The sequence below is a fragment of the Callorhinchus milii genome, unplaced genomic scaffold (genome assembly GCF_018977255.1).
Source record: "Callorhinchus milii isolate IMCB2004 unplaced genomic scaffold, IMCB_Cmil_1.0 Scaffold2, whole genome shotgun sequence".
Lineage (NCBI taxonomy): Eukaryota > Metazoa > Chordata > Chondrichthyes > Chimaeriformes > Callorhinchidae > Callorhinchus > Callorhinchus milii.
Window position 1 is genome coordinate 99,171,218 of NW_024704743.1, and position 15,488 is coordinate 99,186,705.

General features: G+C 42.0%; 1 protein-coding gene across 3 annotated transcripts in view; it reads right to left on the reverse strand.

The window, feature by feature from the left end:
- colec12 (collectin sub-family member 12) overlaps positions 1–15,488 on the reverse strand; it is an 83,078-nt gene that overhangs the window by 16,373 nt on the left and 51,217 nt on the right. For all 3 annotated transcript variants that reach the window (XM_042346857.1, XM_007900929.2, XM_007900928.2), the window contains exons 3-4: positions 13,494–13,616; positions 4,362–4,460 (exon numbers count right to left, since the gene is read on the reverse strand). In XM_042346857.1, the coding sequence (XP_042202791.1) occupies positions 4,362–4,460; positions 13,494–13,616 (222 nt within the window). The remainder of the gene's footprint in view (positions 1–4,361; positions 4,461–13,493; positions 13,617–15,488) is intronic.

Below are 15,488 nucleotides of genomic sequence, written 5' to 3' on the forward strand. Positions count from 1 at the left end.
TGTTCCTCCCAAAATGCATTACTTCGCATTTCTCCACATTAAACTTCATCAGCCAAGTGTCTGCCCATTTTATCAGTCTGTCTATGTCCTCTTGCAGTCTGCTACTATCCTCCTCATTGTTTACTACTTTTCCTAGCTTAGTATCATCTGCAAACTTGGAGACTGTACTCCCTATACCCAAGTCCAGGTCATTTATATAGATCAAAAACAGCAGTGGTCCAATTACCGACCCCTGGGGGACACTACTGCACACTTCCCTCCAGTCAAAAAAAACCCGTTAAAAATCACTCTCTGCTTTCTGTCTCCCAGCCACTTCTGTATCTAGAACTTTATCAAATGCCTTTTGAAAGTCCATATAAACTAGATCAACTGCACTATCTTCATCCACCCTCTCCGTTACTTCATCAAAAANCTTTATCAGGTTTGTTGGACATGATTTGCCTTTAACAAATCCGTGTTGACTATCCTTTTTTAACCCATACTTTTCTAAGTGAAAATTTATTTTGTCCCAGATTATAGTCTCTAGAAGTTTCCCTATTACTGACATTAGGCTGACTGGCCTGTAGTTCCCAGATTTATCCTTCGACCCCTTTTTGTACAGGGGAGTAACATTTGCAACCCTCCAGTCCTCTGACACCACCCCGGTATCCAAGGAGGATTGAAAGATTGTGGCCAGAGCCTCCAATATTTCCACCCTTACTTCCCTCAGTAATCTAGGATGCATCAAGTCTGAACCGGGTGACTTATCTATCTTGAGCACCGTCAACCTTTTTAGTATCTCCTCTCAGTTTATTCTTATCTTATCCAATTTCTCTACCCTCTCCTCCGATACTAAGGCATTGGCTGCATCCTCTTCTTTTGTGAAGACAGATGCAAAGTACTCATTCAGGACGTCAACCATGCCCTCTGCCTCCACAAGAAGATTTCCTCTTTGGTCCCTAATTGGACCCACCCTACTTTTAATTGATCTTTTATTCTTTACATGCTTATAAAATACCTTAGGGTTCCCTTTTATGTTACCCTCTAATCTTTTCTCATACAATCTTTTTGACCCTCTTATTTCCTTTTTCAGTTCTCCTTTATACTTTTGTTATTCTATTTGATTATCTTCTGTATTTTGGACCTGACATTTATCATAAGCTTCCTTATTCTGTTTTATTTTAATCCCAATTCCTTTTCATCCAGGGAGATTTGGATGCCCTACCTTTCTCTTCTGTGGGAAAGTATTTGTTCTGTTTGTGAACTAGCTCCTCCTTGAAGGCTTCCCATTGCTCATTAGCTGTTTTACCTGCCAATCTTTATTTCCAGTCAACCCTTTTTAACTCACTGAAATTAGCCCTCTTCCAATTGAGTATCTTCACCTTTAAGTGTTCTTTGTCCCTTTCCATAAATACTCTAAACCTAATGTTATTGTGATCACTGTTGTCCAGATGCTCTCCTACTGAAACGTACTCCACTTGTCCCACTTCATTCCCCAGAACTAGATCCAGCACTGCTTCCTTCCTCAATGGGCTGGAAACATATTGATCCAGAAAGATATTCTGCACACATTTCAGGAATCCTTCTCCCTCCTTACCCTTTCCATTGTTATTTTGCCAGTCTATGTTAGGATAATTGAAGTCCTCCATTATCACTGCTCTATTGGTTTTGCATCTCTGAAATCTGCTTGCAGATTTGCTCATCTACCTCTTTCCCACTATTTGGTGGTCTATAGTATACACCTAACAGAGTAACAGCTCATTTTCTTCTCCTTAACTCTAACCAAATAGATACTGTTTTTGGATCTTCTAGCACATTGTCCCATTCCAAGGCTGTAACTGTGTCTTTAATCAATATTGCCAACCCCCCTCCACCCTTCTTTTTTTCCTTCCCTATCCCTCCTGAATACACTGTAGCCAGGAATATTCAGGTCCCATTCCTGCCCTTGTTTGAGCCAGATCTCCGTTATTGCCAGTACATCATAACCCTATGTGGCAGCTTGAGCTAATCTTATTTGTCACACTCCGTGCATTTACGTACATGGGCTTCAAGGCCGACTGAGTCCGTTCTGCATTTCTCCCCCATCTAATCCCTTTTTTCTGGACTGTTCCTTATCACATTGCTATTCATCTCTCCCAGCCCTCTATGTAATGTGTTTCTCCTCTTTGATGCTACATCCTGATTCCTTTCCCCCCTCAAAATTAGTTGAAACGCTTCCCCGAGGACATTAGTCACAGCCCTGTTCAGGTGTAACCCATCCATCTTGTACAGGTTCCACCTGCCCCAGAACTGGACCCAATATTCCAGGAACCTGAAGCCCTCCTTTCTGCACCATTTCTCCAGTCATACATTCATGTGTTTGACCCTGCTGTTTTGATACTCAGTTGCACGTGGTACTGGGAGCAATCCAGAGATCACCACCTTTGAGGTCCTACTCTTTAGCTTTTTCCCTAGCTTCTGATACTCTCCCTGTAGGATCTCAGCCCTCTTTTTCTCTACCTCATGGATCCCAACATGGACCACGACTTCTGGATGTTCCCCTTACCCCTGAAGAATGTTTTGCATCTGTTCCAGGGTGTCTTAAATCCTGGCACCAAGGTGACAACATACCATGTGAGAGTCTTTGGTTGCAGAAACATCGGTCTATTTCTTTCACCATTGTGTCCCCAATGACAATTGCATTGACATTCTTCCTGGTGTCCCCTTTTGCATCAATTTGCTTTTAACTCCTTTCCCCAGAGGTGTCATCACCCTGACTAGTATTCTGTACAAAGAACCGGTTTGTGAGTGCCACACATTCAGGAGATTTCTGCACTGCACGTCCCCTCTTCTACCATGCCGGGTGGTCACCCACTCCCCCTCCTTCTGAACCCTCTGTGGCTGTAGGGTGACCACCTCCTGAAATGTTCGATCCATGAACCCTTCAGCCTCTCGTATGCTATGTAGTGACTCCAGCCTCTCCTCAAGCTCAGAATCCCTGAGCTCAAGCTCAAGCAGCCGGAAGCACTTCCTGCACATATAATAATCCTTGCATTTGATACAGCGCTTTTCACGTCAAAAGGACGTCCCAAAGCGCTTCACAGAACACACTGTAAAGTGAATTGACTGTATATTTGTGGGAGAATGCGGCAGCCAATTGTGCACAGCAATGTCCCACAAACAGTCGTAGATTGACAATGACCAATTTAATTATTGTTTTTGTTTTTTGGAGGGATTATTATTATTAGGCGTGTGGAGTAAGGAAACTTGCCCAAGGTTTCGCACTGCCTGAAATTGAACTCAGGTCTCTCACTTGCAAAGCGAGTGCTCTAACCACTGAGCTACAGGACTCCAAATATGTTTGTCCAGGGCACTCAAAGCATCTTGGAGTTCCCACATGGCACACGTTGTGCATGCAACTGGTCTCGTCTGTCCTGCCATATTCCTAGACATGTTTTATATTATTTTAATATAAATATTATATATTTTATAATTATGCACCTCTTTCCCCCTCTACACTGAATTCCCACTATCACCAACTTCCTTAACAGAATTCTCACTCTGTTCCACCTCACTCAGTTCCTTCCTTATGCTGCTGGGCTCTCTGCTCATTGTTAATGGGTTGATCAAGCCTTAGTCATTTTGTGTTGAATCCAATGTATCCTTTTGCAAAACTAAAATAAGATGCTGTCAGGGTGCTATTTTCACAGAAGTGTGAGTATGAGCTAAAATTCCATTGCTGTTCATATAGTGGTGGCCAACCACCAAGAAACAGTCTTTGAACATTCACACGAGTCTAAGTAAGTCCATATTTGATCAATAGTGTGCTTTCAGTTCTTTATTGATTGAATATTTTGGATTTATGGCATAAATTAAGAAATATTCAATCAAGAAAATGTATTTTGTTGGCCAACCATAATGGTTGGCTTCACATTTGTCATTGGCAGCTTTAGTCACTGAAGAGAGTTGAAGAGACGATACATTCTTTTCAATGTTTCATGTATGTAAATATTGGGTAAGGAAAGAATTGGGCTTGGCTGCAGTTCCCCTATTGCTACATAGCAAACCAGCATTCATTATCTTAGCTCTCACTGGAAAAATGGGCACGTGGACAAGATACTCAATCTCATTTAAAATCTCATGGCTCATTGCTCATTCTTCTAACACTGGAGTAATCCTCTTGCTCTCCTCTGCATCACTGTATGCAGCTTGTATCTGTGCTGTTTTTAATACTGGCCATAGTTCTTTTTATAAACAGGAACACAGATCGCAAAGATAAAATACAGATTGAAATGATACCTTCAGTTACTTTGGTAAAGTACCGTTAAAACTGAATGTAGCTTTATTTTAATAGATGTTCTCTTCATCTTTCCTTCTGGCAGAGAAAGCTTGGTAAAACTTACCGAGTTTTTTCAAGTTGCTCTCCACTGCGTGCAGTTTTTCTGAGTAGTTCTTGTGCGAGGATTCTATACCTTCAGTCACAGTGTCCATTCTCTGTACAACTGGAACAACACAGGAAGAGAGTGAGTGAATTTCATATCACAGCAAGCGTATCAATGATGTTTATTAATCTATTGGTGTCTGTATCAGCTCAGGACAGACTTCTGCCTTGAATGGGAAGCTAAAAGCCAAAATCCCACCTAATGTTCCATTCCTTTCAAGGCTATTCTGTGCTGCTCTCCTTTTCAGTGACAAAGAGAAATTCAGCAGGTGAGGCAAGCATCAAAGGAGGTTAAGATACAATTCCACTAGAAACAGAAACTGCTGTTTTTCTCTCTTAATCTCAGAAATTTCTATGTCTGTCTCTTGGCTACTGCATTAACCTACAAAACTCTCAGTCATTACACTTTATAAATATGTCCTGTGAAGTACTTTGATACATCCTACCGAAATGAAAGTTTCTATATCAAATATAAGTATTATTATGATTTTATTATGATTTTATTATGAGCGAACAGGTCACATATCTCCAAGACACTTTGAACAAAATATGATATTGCAAGTAGGCGGTACACTTCCTGTGGAATCATAGGGTCACTGCATGAAGCTGAACCATTGTATGGGATACAGCGAAGCTGGAAGCCAGCTGAAACCAGCAAGACTTGTGACATGTCGTAGAATAAGTTTAGGTGTCAGCGAGACTCAGTTTAGCACTTTCTCCTCTGGGTCAGAAGGTTGGGTGTTGAAAGCCTCGGTCAGGACTTTGATGTCATAGACTAGGCGGACACGCCAGTGTAATGCTGGAGGATTGTTGTATTGTTGGAGGTGCCTCAGTTGAGACAAAATAATTAAAATTATTCATTAATTTCATGGTTATTTGTGGGACCTTGATGCAAATTGACTGTTGCATTCTTGTACAAAAATCATACAAAATCCAGTCACTATATTTTACAGTGAAGCACTTTGAGCTGTCCTCCTGATGTGAAAGGCACTATATCAAATGCAAGGATTATTTTATATTGTTCGATTTAAGAAGAGATTGATGTTGTGATGGCCTGCCTACACAATCAATGTTGTAATCTTGGTCTGCCATTTGGACTAATATCAATTACAATTCCAAAAGAGGGGTTGCCATAATGTGGCATACCAATCAGTTCTGATAAAAAGGTTTTTGGTAGCACAGGTTTGTGCTGTGTTGGTGGAGGTGCCATTCCTTCGGATGAGATGTTAAACCAAGGGTTCCATATCCCTGTTTTAGGCAGACTTAAAAAGTAAAGATACCATGGCACTATTCAAAAACAAAAGGAAGTGTCTCCCAGTGCCCTGGCCAACAATCCCCCAAATAAAGTTGGTAATTCACATCATGGCTTTTTGTGTGCAAATTGGCTGCTGTGGTTGCCTACAAAATATTCAGTAAATCTTGTGGGTTGCTTTTAGAAGTTCTCCCAATGTGAAAGGTAAATGCAAGGATAATTATTATTAGTAAGAGTATTAATAACAACAATAATAATAATCTATAATAATAACATCTGTTGGAAGGACATCCCGGGATCCGTTACTGTGAAGCGCTCTGAGACGCCGTCCGGTGTGGAGGGCGCTATATTAATCCAAGTTGTTGCTGTTGTTATCTCAAAGCAATTCACAAGATATACTGTAAAGTGTAAGTGACTGTATTTTGTGGGCAAACGCTGAAGTTAATTTTGTGAACAGCAATTTTCCATGGAGTGAATGACCAATTTTATTTGGGGGATTGTTGAGCAGGACATTTGGAAAAACTCCCTTCTCTTTTTGAATAGAGCCAAGCAATGTTTAATGTCCACCTGAACAGGAAGATAAAGCCTTGATTTAACATCTCATCCAAAGAGAGGCCCCTCCAACATTGTAGCACACCCCCAGCACTGCATTGGAATATCAGTGTCAGTTATATGAGTTCCAAATCCCGATGTGGAGTTTGAACCCACAACCTCCTGATTCAGAGATGAGAGTGCCTCCCACTGAGCTAGACTGAAGCAGGCAACACTGTTCAACTGGAGTATTCATCAAACTAACATTCATTTGTTTAGGTAAATCTGATATCAGTATTTAGTGAATTAATGTTTGGGCCACCACATCAGATTGGGGTCAAAGATAAAATGCCTATAAAGAGGTTATGAATCAATGGTACATCTGAAACTCGTTGCTGCAATGAAAGATCATGTGGAGGTTCTACTCTCTGTGGAGGTTCATTTAATTGACCTTCTCACCCTTTAAGATTTTTTTCATTTTTAAAGGTTCATGTTTATTTTCTGGCAAGCATGTGTGTTTTATGGCATCTTTAGCCTCTGCTGCATTCAATTCATTAATTCACTTAACTTTATTCAGCCAAGTCTGCTATGCTCACTATATTGACAGGAAATTTCATGGTACACGCAATCTGGAAATAATTATAAGAATGATGAAGCAATTCTTGTCTGCAAAATATATGCACAGCATGGAAATTTCGACTGAAATAAGAGGCGATAATGTGAAAATAACATGCTTTGGGAGAATATTGCTTTTGTTTCTCATTGGCTGAATTTAAATTTTACAAGGATTTCACATATTCCGCTTACTCAAATGCAAAAGATAGTGGGAACGCAGAGACCTGGGAGAAATACAAAAGGCAACAAAGGGAGACGAAGAAAGTAATAAAAGGAGCAAAAAAGGGAGTATGAACAAAAACTTGCAGGGGACATCAAAACCAATAGTAAGAGCTTTTATAAATATATCAAGAGAAAGAGAATGGTAAAGGCGAATGTGGGTACATTAAAGACAGATACAGGTGAGACTATAATGGAAAATAAAGATATGGCTGACTTGCTAAATAAGTACTTTGCTACAGTTTTTACAGTAGAAAAGGACGAAATACCAAGCATACAAAGGAACCTGAAAATAAGTCAAAAAGAAATACTTAATAAACTAAATATAAATTTAAAAAATGGTGATGGAGAAAATAATGAGACACAAAATAGGCAAATCTCCAGGATCTGACAATTTCCACCCCAGGGTATTAAAGGAAATAGAAGAGGAAATTGCAGATGCATTGGTCATGATTTTCCAAAGTTCACTAGATTCAGGAATTGTGCCCTTAGATTGGAAAATTGCCAATGTCACCCCTTTATTTAAGAAGGGAGGGAGGGAGAAACCAGGAAATTACAGATCTGTTAGTTTAACGTCAGTTGGAGGGAAATTACTGGAATCCATCATCAGGGACAGAGTGACTGAACACTTGGAGAGGTATGAGCTTACATGGACTTTCAGAAGGCATTTGATAAGGTTCCACACAAAGGATTATTAAAAAAATAGAAAATAGAAGCGCACGGAATCGGAGGTAACCTTGTGACGTGGCTTCGCAATTGGTTGGGAGACAGAAAACAGAGGGAACGTTCTCTGATTGGGGGGACGTGACAAGTGGTGCCCCCAGGGGTCTGTACTGGGACCTCAGCTTTTTGCCATATACATAAATGACATGGATGAAGAAATAGAAAGTTTTATATCCAAGTTTGCGGATGACACTAAGATAGGAGACTCAGCAAGTAGTGAAGATGGGAATAGGAAGTTACAGAGGGACATAGACAGATTAAGTTAGTGGGCAAAACTGTGGCAGATGGAGTTCAATGTAGGGAAGTGGGAGATCATCCGCTATGGACCAAAAAAAGATAGGGACAAAATACTTTCTTAACGGGGAGAAATTAAGAACTGTGGAATAGCAAAAAGATTTGAGTGTCTATATCCACAAATCACTAAAAACTAGTTCCCAGGTGCAAAACATAATCAAAAAGGAAAATGGTATGTTGATCTTTATCTCGAGAGGCCTGGAATACAAAGTGGCAGAAATGATGCTTCAGCTGCATAGAGCGTTAGTCAGAACCCCACTGGAGACTGTGCTTAGTTTTGGGCACAACACCATAGGAAAGATATATTGGCCCTGGAGGGGATGCACTGCAGGTTCACCAGAATGTATACCAGGCCAAAAAGGGTTAAGTTACAAGGAAAGGCTGCGTAAACTTGGATTGTATTCCCTCGAGTTTAAAAGATTGAGGGGTGATTTGATAGAGCTTTTTAGGATGATAAAGGGATTTGATAGGGTAGATGCAGAAAAGCTATTTCCTATGTTGGGGGAATGCAAAACAAGGGGGCATAGTCTTAAAATTTAAGAGTGAAATTAGGAAGCATTTTTTCACTCAAAGAGTGGTAGAAATCTGGAACTCTCTCCCCCAAAAGGTCGTGGATGCTGGATCCATCCATACCTTCAAGAAAGAGATTGACAGATTTTTGATAGGTCGGGGTATTAAGGGATATGGGGAGGAAGGGGGAAATTGGATTTGAAATTCTAGTAAAAGTATAGATCAGCCATGATCTAATTAAATGGCGGAACAGGCTCGACGGTTTGAATGGCCTACTCCTGTTCCTATGCCAATGAAAATTAACAAAAACAGATTTTTTAAAATTGTTTTCTTTTTGAAATTCCACAAGGTGGCTCTGTGCTTTACCTCCCACTAAATATCTACAAGTGCTAACTGTAGGTAAAACTCATTCACACGCAATTATTTGGGGTTTACAGCATTGTGGAGTCCTGTAGCTCAGTGGTTAGAGCACTCGCCTCGCAAGCGAAAGACCGAGGTTTGATTCCCGGCAAGGGGAAATGTTGGTCAAGTTTCCTTACTCCACACACATCTATTTACTTAGCAGTAAGTAGGAAAATGGTTGATTGGCGGATCGCTTTTACGGGAATAATAATTTCTTCAAATTTCTTCAAATTTCTAATCTGGTTACTCAATCCATGACTGTTTGTGGGATGCTGCTGTGCACAATTGGCTTTTGCCCACAAAATCTGCAGTCAATTCACTTTACAAGTATATTCTGTGAAGTGCTTTGAGACGTCTTGAAGATGTGATAAGGTGCTATATCAAATGCAAGGATTATTATTATTATTTGTCTGTAGGACATAGGAACATAGAAATCTATTCTACTAGTGTCAATGCTTGCTCCTCCAACGAAGCCACCTAGTTGAATCCCAATTTCTTGCTCTTTATCTGTTCCTTCTCATACCCTTCCTCTCCATGTGTTTATCCAATTCCCTTTGAATGCCCTCAATCAACACCAATCCAACAGACACGCCTAACAAATTATTTATATTCCAATAAGCCTCTGGGAGAAGGAAAAGGTTTAAAAAGGTAAATTGTGAGGAACTATTTCCATTGGCAATTCAAATACAAGTGGGTAAGAATTTAAAATTAGAAATTGGAGAATTAAAGGGCCCCTAAATTCCCTTTCAATTCTCCGTAACTTGCCCTTTAATTTTCCGAAATCCAATTTTAAATTCTCACCCTCTTGTCCTTGAATTAGCTACCAACAAAAATAGTTCCCCGCAATTTACCCTTTCAAACCTGTTCATTATCTTAAACACCTGTCACATTACATTTCAGTCTTCTCTGCTCCAAAGTAGAGAGTGCCAACCTCTAGAGCATCTCTTCAAAGCTATATCCTCTCACCTCTGGTGTCAACCACATGAATTTACTTTGCACCCTGCATCACTTAACCAAAGTGCTTTTCCTCTAACAGAGTAATGTGCATGATTCTTGCAGCCTGCTAGCCTGCATTGCTTTATCATTCGAGCACACGTGCTGCAGAAACCCTATTTTGCCTGATTTGTTTATTTTGGTTTCCTAAGACATGTTGCAGTCTCATAATACAAACAACGGATCTGTCTAAATGGATTGAACTTTTTCTTAGCTGTCATAGAATTTATTTTTCCTGAAGTCTAGCAGAAGTTTGGAGATGCCTATAAATGATTGAATGTGCAGGCTGATAGTATTCCAGAACTAATATTGTGTGTAATGGAAGGTTACTATTCCTGTTGCAGCTCACAGTGTCAACATTCCTCAGTCATAACCAAAGAATCAGAGCCAAATGGAAACGGATGTTTGTTCGTCCTCACCCAGGTGTCCTCATGATGCCATTCAAAAATGTCATATTTTCATTCCAAAAAGAATTTATTATTGCCACTGCAGCAAGTACTTAACCTTACCGCTCCACTCTAGCCTCGGCCAAGTCGTCCTTCTACTCCAGGATAATCCTGGAGGCGAAGAACAACCCCAGGTTACTGTTTTCCACCACAACCCGACTCCTCCGTCCCCCCCGCCACCCCGCGCAGGTCATCTCCTCCAACCTTCACTGCGAGGAGATGCTGGATTTCCTTGAATCCAAGATCAAGGGAATTCGCTCCGCGGTCACTTCCCCTCCAACATCCACCAACCCCCCACCCCTCACTCCCACACTCCGACTGCTACCCATCCTCCCCTACTCACTTTTGTACCCGTTTCCCCACCCTCTGTCACCAAACTCATCCTATCCCTGAAACCAACCACCTGCTCCCTTGACCCCATCCCCACTCCACTCCTTATCTCCCAGCTCCACTTTCTTGCCCCACATATCACCGACATCGTCAACCTGTCCCTCTCCTCTGGCTCTGTCCCCATTCCCTTAAAAACTGCCACCATCACGCCCACCCTGAAAAAACCCTCCCTTGATGCGTCGCAGCTATCAAGCTACCGGCCCATCTCCAACCTCCCCTTTCTCTCCAAGGTCTTGGAAAGAGTTGTCGCCTCCCAACTGCGCTCTTTCCTTTCCACCCATTCACTTTTCGAACCCCTTCAGTCAGGTTTCCGTGCTGCCCATAGCACAGAAACTGCCCTGGTCAAGGTCACCAATGATATCCTGACCATCTGTGACCAGGGCTCCCTCTGCCTCCTCGACCTATCGGCAGCATTCGATACGGTCGACCACGCTATCCTACTCCACCGCTTGTCCTCCCACCTCAACCTTCAAGGCACTGTCCTTGAATGGTTTAGGTCGTACCTTTCTCACCGTCTTCACTTTGTCTCAACGAATGGCTTCTCCTCCACCCCCCGCACTGTCTCATGTGGTGTCCCTCAGGGCTCTGTCCTCGGTCCCCTCCTCTTCACCCTCTATATGCTCCCCCTTGGTGACATCATCCGCAGACATGGAGTTAACTTCCACATGTATGCGGATGACACCCAACTCTACCTTTCCTCCTCTACTCTCAACTCCACGACCACCGATGTCCTGACAGCCTGCCTGTCCGACATCGAGTCCTGGACGAGAGACAACTTTCTTCAGCTCAACGTGCGAAAAACCGAGGCCCTCCTGATTGGCTCACGTCAGCGCCTCCGCACCTCAGGCGCCGACACCATCAGCATCCAAGGCTGCACTCTCCACCTCTCAAAGCCAGTCAGGAACCTCGGGGTTTTGTTCGACCCTGAGCTGTCCTTTCTCCCTCACATCCGCACCACAACTGGCACCGCCTTCCATCACCTCCGGAACATCGCCAGACTACGGCACTACCTCACCCCTCACGCTGCTGAAACTCTGGTCCACGCCTTTGTCACCTCAAGGCTGGACTATGGGAACTCTCTCCTCGCCGGCCTTCCCGCCACCTCCCTCCACAAGCTGCAGGTCATTCAGAACTCTGCAGCTCGTGTACTGTCCCGCACCAGGCTTCGCGACCACATCACTCCCACCCTCGCTCGCCTCCACTGGCTCCCCATCCCCCAGAGGATAGATTTCAAGATCCTCATCCTCACCTATAAGGCCATCCACGGCCTTGTTCCCTCCTACCTCTCCAACCTACTATCCCCCTACTTACCTGCCCGTTCCCTCCGTTCCTCCGGCCCCGGTCTGCTCCACATCCCCCGCCCTAACCGCCCTACCATCGGTGGCCGGGCCTTCAGCCTCTCAGCCCCCAGGCTCTGGAACTCCATCCCCCAGTGCCTTCGCCGCCTCCTCCCTCTCCTCCTTCAAGGCCGGTCTCAAAACCTTTCTCTTTGACCGTGCCTTCAGCTCCCCTCTCGACTCTCTTCCCCCTCCTCGCTCCTTCCCTTCCCTCCCCTCACCCTGACCATTTCCCCCCTGCTCGGGTCATGACCCAACTGTGCAGCGCCTTGGGACGTCCTCCTGACGTGAAAGGCGCTTTATAAATGGAATCTTGTTGTTGTAGGGTTGTTTCATCTGTCTACAAAGGAGGGGGAAAAAAACTCTCGGACACATGTTTTCAGTAACAATAATAATAATCCTTGCATTTGATATAGTGCCTTTCACATCATGAGGATATCTCAAGGAGTTTCACTATAAAGTGTAGTGACTGTGTATTTTGTAGGCAAACACATAGAATGTTATTGCAGGTCATTCAGTTGAACTAGTCCATATCAGTGTTTATATACTCCAATGCTGCGTGCAAATTTTCTGACACATTTCGTCCACAAAATATACAGTCGATTCACTTTACAATATATTCTATGAAGTGCTTTGAGACGTCTCAAAGACGTGATAAGGCGCTATATCAAAAGCAAAGGTTTATTATTGTTATTATTATTATTATTATTATTATTATTATGCATCATGCAGGTCAACCTCATCACCTCAAAATGCAGAATAATATTATGGAAAAAGCACATTGACTGGAAATGCAGTGCAATGTGACTTTTGACTTAATTCTGATAAATAAATATTTGATCAAATTTGCAGTTGGAATAGTGTGCATTCATACTGCAAGTAAAAATTTGTTTATACAGCAAATGAGCATTCACCAGTTGTAATCCACTGCCCATAACCCTCTATTCCCTTTCTCTTTCATTTATTGGAGTCCTGTTGCTTTGTTGAGTCCTGTAGCTCAGTGGTTAGAGCACTCGCCTTGCAAGCGAGAGGACCTGAGTACGATTCCCGGGAAAGACAAAATGTTTGGTAAGTTTCCTTACTCCACATGCCTCTGTTTACCTAGCAGCAAGTAGGAACGTGGTTGTTAGTCGATTGGCGGATCACTTTTCTGGGGTAATAATCCCTTCAAAAAAAATAATATAGTTAATCAATCCACGACTGTTTGTGGAACACTGCTGTGTGCAATTGGCTGCCGCATTTTGCCCACATAATATACAGTCAATTCACTTTACAGTATATTCTGTGAAGCGTTTTGAGACGTCTCGAAGATGTGGTGAGGTGCTATATCAAATTCAAGGATTATTATTTTATCATTGTCAAAGTTCAAAAGTACATTTTACCTTTATATCCCAGGATGGCTACAGTAATGGTCAACAGGGCACACAGGACATAAAGAAGCAGGATAGCGAACTTCAGTGCCCAATTGTTCCTGCATCTATTACACTGAGGCCCTTCCTGGATTCCTGCAAAACAAACATAATCAACGTTTAAAAAAGTTGGGAGAATTTATATTCAACTATGTCTTTGGTTGGTACTTTCATCACAAATATAAGCAACAAATATTACAGTGAAGTACAGAAGAAAAAAAGTAGATTACTCTTCAAAAAACATGAGTTTGATTTTAATCTACATGTATGGCACTTGAGGAAACCTATCACCATTCTTAAGCATATCCAAACCAGACTGTGAGCACAACAGATATGTTACCTATGCATGGAAATTTTTATATCTTGAATGGAAAGCACACTCTCTCTCTCTGGAGGGATGCACCCTGCCAGAGTTTAACCAGCTAAAACTGCCTGGCTTGCCATTGAAAGCACTTGCTGGTAACCTTCCCGTTGCTTGTCCAGCTGGGACCACCCTACTGGTTAGGGCTTGGCTTGCAGGGTTAATTATGGTCGAGTGGGAAAAATTCCTGCCTCAGTGACATGAGAAACAGCAACACCAGGAATAGACTGACTCAGAGCTTTCAGCTTTTGGTATCAGCACCAAAACACTCTAACAAACCCAAAAAAACATCTGCAGCTCTAATTGTGTTGTACTTTTATTTTAAGTTCCTTCCTTTTCTCAAAATGAAACCAGTCAGACTATGCCCATTTGTGTGGTAAATCAGGTGACGATCGATGACCATGATAAAAATTCCATTGTAAGCAAGTAATGGAAAGAATGCTACTTGGAGTCATCAGCACATGAAAACCCCCCCTTATCTGATCTAGCTTCTTCCAATTTTCTTCCCTTTACTGAGGACAGTTGACTTGTGCAATTCCGAGTTGCTGGCGATCCTCCCATCCCATGTTTCCTCAGTGAGTCTAAACAATTCCCTATTTAACCATGAAAGTCACTCGGGCCAACACTGATCCTGTGGTCAACTGACATTATATTTGTCTGGGTCAATGGATAGCGATCAGTAGCTCTTCATTGGCCTAGGTTATATCACAGTCAATTATAGCAGCATTGCTACCACTCAACTACCTCAGAAGGGACTGGGGATTAAACCTTCCTGGTTTGTATGGATCAGTACCACACTAGGCACTATGTTCTTTGAAAAAAAGGACAATTATTAATGTCTATTCTTTTCTTCATTTTATTAATCCTTCCTAACATTGGATTTGTGCAGTAACCCTGGAAATGCTACCTGAGCTGTGTAATGGTGATTTTTTAAAAAACTTTGTTTCAGTTTTTCAGTCATTCAGTATGAAATGAAAACAACAAATTACATTTGTATAGCGCCTTTCATGTCAGGAGGACATCCAATATAAACATTACTAGCAATCTAATACATATAAATCTTGCAATATATGTGAAGAACAGGCTCAGTTTCCGCACTTTGGTTTGAATCCAGAGCAGGAGTAGTTGGACGTGGAAACATTACACAGTTGCTGTGGAGGTTGCTCTTCTGATGATAGAGGTTACATCACATCTTGTTGGGACAGAGTCATGGCTTTACTCTGCTTTTGGTCGGTTCTCCACCAGTACTTAATGCCAAAGTTGGTGACATGGTGGAAAACACTGTCTATAACTGACATACTTTATTTCAAATGAGTAGAAATGTTAAAAAGCTTGACTTTTTCAAAAGCTGATGGTTCTTTTTAGAAACATACTTTGTGTGCGACCACAGCCTGAAATGGGAAGGTATAATTTATTGCAAGCACAATATTTCAAGAAAGTACTTAAGGTCAAAAATAATAAAGTGAGCAGCAAATGCAGTTCAAGTACTTCAAAGAAATATTGTAATCTGTTGTCCCCAGAATAACTTCCCATCGTTCAGTGCATATATAATGTTTCGGGTCATGAGCTAGGACCTGTTACACTGCCAAAGCCTACACCTATGTAAC